The sequence below is a fragment of the Podarcis liolepis genome, assembly GCF_965112155.1.
Source record: "Podarcis liolepis genome assembly, chromosome: 6".
Taxonomy (NCBI): Eukaryota; Metazoa; Chordata; class Lepidosauria; order Squamata; family Lacertidae; genus Podarcis; species Podarcis liolepis.
Window position 1 is genome coordinate 49,057,797 of NC_139559.1, and position 10,088 is coordinate 49,067,884.

At 43.4% G+C, this 10,088-nt stretch overlaps 1 protein-coding gene across 1 annotated transcript; it reads left to right on the forward strand.

Annotated features, from left to right (window-relative positions):
• The first annotated feature begins 3,383 nt into the window (after positions 1–3,383).
• Positions 3,384–8,932, forward strand: PROK1 (prokineticin 1). The gene is made up of 3 exons (XM_083509494.1): positions 3,384–3,684; positions 7,752–7,877; positions 8,437–8,932. Exons 1-3 carry the CDS (start codon positions 3,613–3,615, stop codon positions 8,554–8,556), a joined length of 318 nt encoding a protein of 105 aa, XP_083365620.1. The 5' UTR covers positions 3,384–3,612; the 3' UTR covers positions 8,557–8,932.
• Positions 8,933–10,088: the final 1,156 nt, after the last annotated feature.

The following is a 10,088-nucleotide window of genomic DNA, read 5'->3' on the forward strand; positions in this document are numbered from 1 at the left end:
GTGGGACACTAAGTTTGCATTGTTTGTTGCAACAATGACAGTCAAGCACAGAAATTGCATGTGCTCTTGGACTACGCAGTTCATGTTCTCCCTTGAGATTTGCTGGCCACACCAGATACTGTAACCAGGCCATCCAAATTAGTAGCACTCTGAAAAATCCTGAATTCATGAATATTTTGCAAGGAAGAAGTCCTGTAGGGAGACCATTGTTTCCCTCACTTCTCTGAGAATAGTATTTCAGGAGGATGTCTTGGAAACATTTGTTTCCCCAGCAAAAGGAGGGGTGATGGGTGCAGTGGTGATACTGCTCGATCAAAGCATCTGCTCTCGATCCATTCCAGTCCGGCTTCCGCACTGGTCATGGGACCAAGACGGCTCTGGTCGCCCTAACAGCTGATCTCCGCAGGCAGCTGGATCGAGGCGGGTCGGGGCTGCTGATTCTTCTAGACCTGTCAGCAGCCTTTGACATGGTCGATCACGAACGCCTGGACCACCGCCTTGCCGACGTGGGGATCCAGGGCACAGTCCTTCAATGGCTGCACTCATTTCTCTCCGGTCGGGGACAGAGGGTGGCGCTTGGGGGGGAACTGTCATCCCGCCACTCCTTGGTGTGTGGAGTGCCTCAGGGTGCGATTCTCTCCCCGATGCTTTTTAACATCTTTATGCGCCCCCTTGCCCAGCTTGTCCGGAGTTTTGGGCTGGGTTGCCATCAGTATGCTGATGACACCCAACTCTATCTGTTGATGGATGGCCATCCTGACTCGGCCCCAGATACACTGACCAGATGTCTGGAAGCTGTGGCTGGATGGTTACGTGGGAGCCGGTTGAAGTTAAATCCTTCGAAGACAGAGGTCCTCTGGCTGGGACGGAGCGATATGGGATTGAGGGGGCAACTCCCATCTCTTGCGGGGGTGCAATTAGTGCCAGCATCGTCCGTTAAGAGTCTGGGTGTAATCTTCGATACCTCCCTCTCTATGGAGGCGCAGATTACAGCTATAACAAAGGCGGCATTTTTCCATCTCCGCCAAGCTAAGCAGTTGGCCCCTTATCTCTCTCGCCCTGACCTAGCCACTGTGATCCACGCGACGGTCACCTCCAGACTGGATTATTGTAACTCGCTCTACGTGGGGCTGCCCTTGAGACTGACCCAGAAACTCCAGCGGGTGCAGAATGCCGTGGCGAGACTCCTTATGGGGTCTTCGCTGCAAGATCATATCCATCCGATACTATACCAACTGCACTGGCTCCCGGTGGAGTACAGGATCAGGTTTAAGGTGCTGGTTTTAACCTTTAAAGCCCTATACGGCCTAGGACCCTCATACCTACGGGACCGCCTCTCCTGGTATGTCCCACAGAGAAATTTACGGTCTGCAAATAAAAACATCCTAAAGATCCCAGGCCACAGAGAGGTTAGGTTGGCCTCAACTAGAGCCAGGGCTTTCTCGGCCGCGGCTCCAACCTGGTGGAACGCTCTGTCACAAGAGACTAGGGCCCTGCAGGACCTGACATCCTTCCGCAGGGCCTGCAAGACAGAGCTGTTCCACCAGGCCTTTGGTCAGGGCGCAGCCTGACCCCCTCCTCTGGCAATCTGCACAAAATTTTGCTTGATGGTTGCCATTAATTGGATTTTAATTTGATTTAATTAATTTTAGAATGAATGTTTTAGAATGTTGCACTATTTTGACTGTTGTTAGCCGCCCTGAGCCCAGCTTCGGCTGGGGAGGGCGGGATATAAATAAAATTTATTATTATTATTTATTATTTAGAATGGAGATTGAAAGAGGTGGGTTAGTGGAACCTATCCTGCTCTCTAAGTCCCAGAACTCTAACAGAACTCCAAGGGATCAAAACACGGGCCAGAGTGGCCATGTGTCCCTACTTTAGAAACAACATCTCTCTGTTTGAAGGGCTCTGTCCAACTGCATGAGAAAGAGGCATCAGATAGGAGAGCTTCAGGGGCCTTGAAGTTGCCCATCAGACGTCAGCACCTGGACAGCAAACACACATCAAAAGCCCCCTGGTCCCAGTCTTTCCCACTATGGCGAGATGCAGTGCATTTCCAGTTAGATTCTAGTGTTTGTTTCTGAATTTGAATCTCTATGTATAAATTAACATGTGCTCAGAACTCGTGTGCCCCATTTTGTCCTCATTGGCTGTTCATAACTAATGTTGAAGTTCAACTGCCAATGCAGCAGAAATGGGGGAAGGGTGCCATCATCTTGCCCTTCACATTAGGCAGCAAAATGTCTTAGCCTAGCCCTGCTTTGTTGTACCTCTGTATGCAGAAGGCCTCAGATATAGCTCTGGACATCTCCAGTTAAAAGAATTGGGTAGACAGTGATGTAAAATCCCTCCGTTTGAGATCCAAGGAAGCCATTTCTGGAGTAGACCTCTATGGGCTAGAACCTGGTATAAGGTAGATTTCTGTGCTTCTAACCACGTGCTGGTCTCAGTAGAGGAGGCATAGGCAAACTCGGCCCTCCAGATATTCCCATCATCCCTAGCTAACAGGACCAGTGGTCAGGGATGATGGGAATTGTGGTCTCAAAACATCTGGAGGGCCAAGTTTGCCTATGCCTGCAGTAGAAAATTTGTCTTTTACTGGTTGGTTCTCGAAGCTACAAACATGAATCTGATCAAACTGCAGGAGGCAGTGGAAGACAGGAGTGCCTGGCATGCTCTGGTCCATGGGGTCACGAAGAGTCGGACATGACTAAATGACTAAACAACAACAACAACAACTGGTTGGATAGGACTAGAAGGCTGAGATTCTCTTTCCAGGTACAGAGTTCTCAAGCTTTAGCTATGGTGGTGTAACCCACTGCTTATGCCAACTCAGCTACTCTGCATCAATTAGTGTGATCTAACCACTGTTGCCTCTGAGGAGACCATGTACTTCTAGTTTATATTCTACCCACTCCTTTCCAAAGGCCTAAAGGTGCACATACGGACAAAACACTGGTGATCCACTGTAATGTAATGGATAGGGTGTCAGAGTAGGAACTGGGGAACCAGTGTTCAAAGCCCTACTCAGTCAGTTCAGTGGGTGACCTTGGGCCAGTCACTGTCTCTCAGCCTAACCTACCTCACAGGGTTGTTGTGATGGCAAATGTTTGCCACCTTAAACTTCTTGGAGGACCCTTTGAGATATAATGGTAACGATAATAAAAATGATAATAAATTGGTAAATTCATAGAAAGGGATAATGAAAGCCACAGGACTTCAACGTCTTGTAAATCCACCAACATTACAAAAAAATAAAGCAACCTTAAAAATGATGTGCGATTAAATTCCACATGCAATAAATCTTTCAAAGCCCCCAGACTGCTGTCATCATCGTCCTCCTCCTGTTTTGCTATGTTATGGATACGAGCCTTGTCTGTGGTATCGGGGATCATCATAGCAAGTCTCACATCAGTAAAAGAGATTGAAAGGGGCTGAGAAGATGTTAAATAGAGAGGCAGGAGAGAGGGGTGTGATCAGCTCTCGTTGAGAACCTAACAAGGCAGGAGGGAGAAGAGGGACTCGCAACACCACAGTGCAGCCGTGACATGAAAGAGAGGCTGTGAAGAGGAGGCAAAAGACAAGGATCTCCTTATTCTTTCAAGCACCATGAAAATAACTATCCAAATCATGTGCATCTTTCTGTTGATAACCTTGTATGAGTGTGCAGTAATCACAGGGGTAAGTTGTTCTTTTCTTTCTACTTTGCTCGTCTGATTCTAATTGTGGCAGAAGGTCTGGCTGGGATGTGTGGGAACTTGTGCCCCATTTGCTAGGAAGATGGGAGCATGATTTTGGCAAGTGTGGGGCATAAGCAAACTAGAAGCCTGTTCTCCAGAGCAAAGGTCTTCTTGGCAGAAGCCCCAAATCTGCATTTTAAAAACTAGAATTGCTATCATTTAAGGTCACGGCAATACTTACAGTAGCAATTAGAAAGCTGTGTTACCTTCTATTGTCAGCTGATATAAATGGCGATGCTTAATTCAGATTTGGGCTCCACTACTTAGGTCTAACCACTGCATTGGTAAAGTTGATGGGGCAAGCCTGACTGAAAGAAGTGAACTGTGATTTGCATGTTAATATGTTTAGAGCCAGGGTGGAAGAAATGAAGGGATGGCTTTCATTTTTTAATATGACAGTAAAATTGTTACTTTACCCTTTATTAAGGACATACATTCATTTAATGCAACTTCAGGATTGAAAAGGGGGGAGAAAACAAATCTCACCCTGCAAAATAACAACAAAAGGAATCAAACATCAAAAGAAATGGACAAGAGTTACACAATATATTTTAATTATTTAAGGCTTGCTGTATTTTCAGCTTCATAAAGCTCCAGGTCCTGGAACCATGGAACTGGGTGCAAATACTGAAGTTTTGTGGGGGGGGGGGGTGTTGAAAAATATTTGTGATCACAGAGGAAGGTGGGGAATTAAAATGTGACCCTAACCCATTTATGTAATGGTTCAAGAGTTTAGTGTGCAAGCTAAATGTATGTCAAATTATTTTTCATCTAAATTTTAAAAAAACAACAATGCTGAATTTGACTAGCAATGCTGAATAGTAAGAATTGCTTTTTTTTGTCTGCGATGCAGAGTAGTTCTCTAAATGTTCACTATAAACACAACCTTAATTATTGAAATGCTTTTCTTCCTTGATAGTGGGTGGAATCACACTAAATCAATTCAGAGCAAACCTATCAAAATTAATGGAACGAAGTTATGTCCATTACTTTCAGTAGATCTACTTGAAGTAGAACTAACATTGGATACATAGTTTTTGCCACTCAATATTACTGATTCTGTCAAAATTGTTTGTTTCCAATATAGAATTACCTACACAAAATGATGAGAAAACTCCCCCCCCCACACATGCTGCTGTTTCACAACTTAAAGTAGCTTTAAAATGCCTATTATTACCAGAGCTGGTGCAAAATTTATATTTAAAGTATATTTTAACACCTAATTAATACCTCCATGTGTTAACTAAGGCCTTTATAGAAGATTGCAGCAGTTTATTTTGTGTTTAGAAAAATGGCAAAGGTAGCCCCAGAGATGTTTCCTAAGTCTCAGTGTTGCATGTTACACCACTCATGTGAGAAGAGCACTTGCGTGAGCAGTTATTTCCACACAGCAGCTGATTTCTACATCAGCTCTAAGGGGAAATTCTGTTTGTGGTTGGAGAAGGGCTGTAGGTCAGTGGTAGATTGTCTGCTTTGCCCGCAAAGGGTTGCAGGTTCAATCCCTAGCATCTCCAGGTACGGCTTGGGAGAAATCTCTGCCTGCAATCCCAGAGAGCAGATGCCAGCCAGTGTTGGGAATACTAAGCTAGATAGAGCAATGATCTGATGCAATATAAGGCAGCTTCCTATGAAGCTTCTGGGAAATCTCTTTAGAACTGAAGACTGCTTAAGTGTTTAGAAAGCCGCTGTTATATATATAAAGATGGCATAGAGGTGGCAGAAAAGCCAGCTGATAAAACAGCAACAAAGCATTAATAAGGTGGCTTTCTAAGGCTCAAGGCAGCTTCTGCTAAAATTGATGTAAAAGCACAGCATGGAAACTAGGCAGGGTAACCACCCAAGCATTTCAATGCATATGTAAGTGAAAAGAGTGTATAAAAGCACCATATTATGGGAAATTGCTTTGCAAAAATGTCTAACTATCAGTGGGATTCGCCTAAGGAGTCCCATCAGCTGATGCAAGGACTTCCACTTCTTCAATGGACAAAAATATTACGTGGTTTGGAGTAGCCTGTTCTTTTGAGGAAAAAACAGTATTCTTCTGTGAAAAATAAAGTTGCTTCCAGTGATACAGAGCACTTATTTAGATGTGGCATGGAATTTTTGTGATATAAATGCTTTTAAATAACTTCATAAATGCTATTCTATATAGGTCTAAAACAAGCAGAATTCAGATTAATTCAAAGTCAAGTGTCAAGTACCACTGTTTCGTCAACACTCCATCACAGTCGTCTTCCCCAGCCCCCCGTCTCAAACAAGGATGAAACTGTCAAACTTCATATTCTAATAACTGGGTTGTGGTAGTTTCATTATTGATGGGTTACTTCCTGTTCCTTAAATAATTCTGATGGCTTCAACGTGATGTCTTATGAATAAGCTTGGCAGAACTTGATTTTTATTTGTGTGGCATTTCCTTGAATAAGACTGATACTTATTTTCCTCATCTTTACTTAATTTAAACTATTTGAATTTTAACAGATGCAGGAAATTGCATTATTACGTATTTGTCCTGACTTTTATCTATTTAAATTGTCACAGCTGTGTGAGTGAGTCAGATGGTTTTTGAATGACAGTGGAAGTAGATGTTTTAAAAAGATCAACCCACTTTAGGGCTACATCTATAAACCAATAACCATTTTTTAAAAAAATTATGCAAGGTTATAGCTAGAAGGGATCTTATGACATATTATCCAATGGAGTGCTCAATGGCAGGATCCATTATGTCCACCCCACTTTTCAGAGGGTGGAATCCACTGAGTCTCTCCTCCACTCCTTTTCCACATGCCCCCTAGAGCTTTTCTAGATGTTTCCCCAACCCTCTGGGGAAGTATACGGCAGACACTGGGGGGGGGGGAGAGGGTGTTCCCATTACACAACGGAAACCGTTGTGCCAATGGGATACCAAATACAGTCCAGTGAAACCAATTCATCAGATTTTCACGCTCCAAAAGAAAAGAAAAACGAGTAGTAGTCAGGTGGGATTGCAGAGTGGAGAGAAAAATATTTAGGAAGAGCTGCACCAAAGGCAAATTAGAGATGAGCTTGCAGTATCTTCAAATCTGGGAGAGTTGTGTACCTTATGGGATACCTGCCAAAGTCTTCAAAGTGTGCGGAATTGAACTTACGCAACTTCACAAGCTCATTGAAAAAATTGGGGGGGGGGGGAGAGATCCCAGCAGACTTTAGGGATGCCAAAATTATCAATCGCTTTTTAAAAGGTGATAGAACAGATTGCAGAAACTATTGAGACATCTCTTTATTAGCTGCGGGTCGGCAAAATTCTTAGCAAACTGTCTCTTAACAATATCTAAGGCTACTCTTCCTGAATCCCAAAATGGTTTTAGACCTTCTAGGGGGACAGTGGATATGATTTTCATCACTCGATTGCTTCAAGAAAAATGCAGAGAGCAAAACCAACCCCTGTATATGGCATTTATTGACCTGACTAAGGCCTTCGACACTGTAAATCATAATGCCATGTGGACTGTCCTTCTGAAAATCAGCTGCCCAGATAAATTTGTGAGCATCCTTCAGCTCCTCCATGTTAATATGACAGCAACAATCCTAGCCGCTTTCTGGATGTTCCCACAATGCCACAGAGAGATGCTACATGCTGGGGAAAATAGAAACAATGAGCAGCTCACAGGCACCCACCACAGATTGCTGCAATGCTGTTGCCTTCAGGAGAGGAGCTGCTGGAGAAGGCACACTGCGAGGCACTTTATCAGAAAGTCCCTTACACTTGGTGCCAGCCTTGTCTAAATGTTTCTACTGCTTACACAAAAACCTGTGCCCCTATAATCACCACCAACATGGCTACTCTTCCTACTCCGCAATGTCTCCGAGACATAATGCTTTTCTTTCTATCCTAAAAAGCTCTTCACCAGAGATGGGCACCTTTAAATTTACTAGATACAATTGCACCTCCAGATAAGTCAGTTTGCTGCCAGGAATAGTAGTTTCCTCCATGTTGCTAATTCATACTACTGTGGTGCATCATTCTTCTAGGCCTGTGAAAGGGACCTCCAGTGTGGAGTTGGGACATGCTGCGCCATCAGCCTGTGGCTCCGGGGGCTCCGGATGTGCACGCCATTAGGACAAGAGGGAGATGAATGCCACCCCATCAGTCATAAGGTATTTGCAAGTGGCCATGGCCCACAAACCAACGTCCTTTGATTTTAATGTTCTTAGTGACAGCTGGTGCACTTTTTTTTTTTAAACAGAGTTGGTCAGATGGAGGGGAGCACATTTGTACAGGGTGCTGCCATGCCTGAAGGGGTGTGGAATGTCTCTGAGCAGTGGTTGGCTTGTCTGTCTGCTTGTCTTCAGGCATGGAGGCGAGGACAGAGTGGAGACAGAATAGGGACAGAAGGAGAGGGACATGATACATCTGATGTGGTTGCTTTCTGTCTGATCTTTGTACAAGTCTGCTGGATAGTATTAGAGTCCAACTTGTAGTATTTGTAGATGTCTATTTGTACTCATATTTGCAGTTTAGTCCAGTGAATAGCTTTTGGGATGCAATAGTTAATTGCTTCCACCCCTTGAACCAGATCTGGCTGTGGACCTGGGAGTTATAGCAAAAGCACAAAGTAGATTCCTCAAGTGTGCCCAGCTCTGTTCTAAAGCATTTACCTTGGGTTTCACTGATAGCATATTATTAACGTTCTTCATTTTTTGTTTTCTCTGAAAGGTCCCTTTCTTTGGAAAACGGCAACATCATACCTGTCCATGTTTGCCAAACTTCATATGCTCCAAATTCATTGATGGTCGATACCGATGTTCAATAGACTTCAAGAGCATGGACTTTTAATGGAAAGGAAAGCTGCATAGTCCTTCCTAATCTGCAGTGCATATTAAACACATCCTTATGTCTTTGACATCCTATGAGAACAATTTAGTGTCCATTCACACAAGCATTGTCTATTGACATTAATGGAGTCAGTGATTCATCAACACCCAAGAATTGTGCTCACAAATGAATCAGGGGAGATTTTATAATATAATTGATTAATTGAAATAAGTTTGGGGAATTGCTGTTTGCACTCCATCCTAAAAAGGCTGTTGATCAGTTTTGCTTGTCTAGAGCAGACTCTCCAACCCTACACATGTTTCAGACTACATCCCCCAAGAGCCTCAGCCACTGGTTTTTAAAGGTTTTCACATGCCACCCTGAGCATGTGTGTGTGTCTGTGTGTGTGTGAAAAAATCAAATCAGGATTGCAATATGGGAGGTTCAAACCTTTCCCCCTATAGATTTCCCCCAATAAAATCCCCTTTGCAACTGCCAGCTGCCCTGTAGGACAAAACCTGTTGTATGTTCCCCTAGTACTGTGATCTTGGTTATATTTCTTCCTCATCATCCATGATTGCTATTAAATCTTTAAAGTTCAAAGTCCCATCTAGTTTGGCCGTGCCCTGATTTTCATTATTAAAGCCTGAATAAGTAATATAAGTTTTTTTGCCACTGGGTGAGTTCTGCAGTTGACATGCACCCCTCTACTGACACACACACAGAGGGAGAGGGAAAGGGGGAGAGAGAGAGTGCTGTATTCTTCCAGTACCGGTTTCCAGACTTCCATATGCTCTGGACAGACTTTTACTTCTTCCCTTAAACACTCTTCCACCTCCACCCCCAGGAAATCAGCCAGTGGAATTGTTTTTCCTGTTTATGTAGATACCACCTCACAGATTATTTAAAAAAATATTAAAATAAGAAGCCAATTCTTAAAATAAATAAATAAAAACCTTGAAACATTCCTTGGGGGGATGGCTGGAGGGAAAGAGAAAGGCAAGTGATATGATTGCCACAAGGACTGACCACATCTGCATTCCACACAGCTAGTTCTCACTGGAATCAAGAGGAAAGCCTTGCTTTTTATCTTGACTCAATCTCAATTTGACAATGTGTACAACTATTGAAAAATGGGCTGAGCGTGAATTCCTAGCAGGCTCACTGCTGAAGATGTGTATATCCGAATCGCAGCCTGAAGTACATTGCTTTGACTGTGGACTGAAGCCCAGAATTACGGGGCCTGAATATGCCATATAATATGGAATGTTTCTCTGTAATGTGTACATTTGTTTTTTTAACCATCAGGTGTGCTGTATTGTACTTTGAATTATTTTCCTGCAGTCGTTCATAATATTATATATGTATGGAACTTCTGTCTCGTTGTGAAATTGTGCTGTTATTTTGGGAACTCTTTGGCTGGAGGCAGAAGTTCAAAGCCTTTTCATGGATGCTTGAAAAAGAGGCCACTTCTCATGACATGGACAATCCTCCTACTTTTGCCACTGATAAATAGGTTTTACTGTTTTTGTACAGCTTCAGAAACCTGTTTC

Bases quoted from the DNA above. Each gene is read 5' to 3' on its own strand.
- PROK1 (XM_083509494.1), top strand. From the start codon at position 3,613: ATGAAAATAACTATCCAAATCATGTGCATCTTTCTGTTGATAACCTTG. The intron at 3,685-7,751 runs GTAAGTTGTTCT...TCATTCTTCTAG, and splicing joins AGTGTGCAGTAATCACAGGG to GCCTGTGAAAGGGACCTCCA. The intron at 7,878-8,436 runs GTATTTGCAAGT...TTTCTCTGAAAG, and splicing joins GCCACCCCATCAGTCATAAG to GTCCCTTTCTTTGGAAAACG.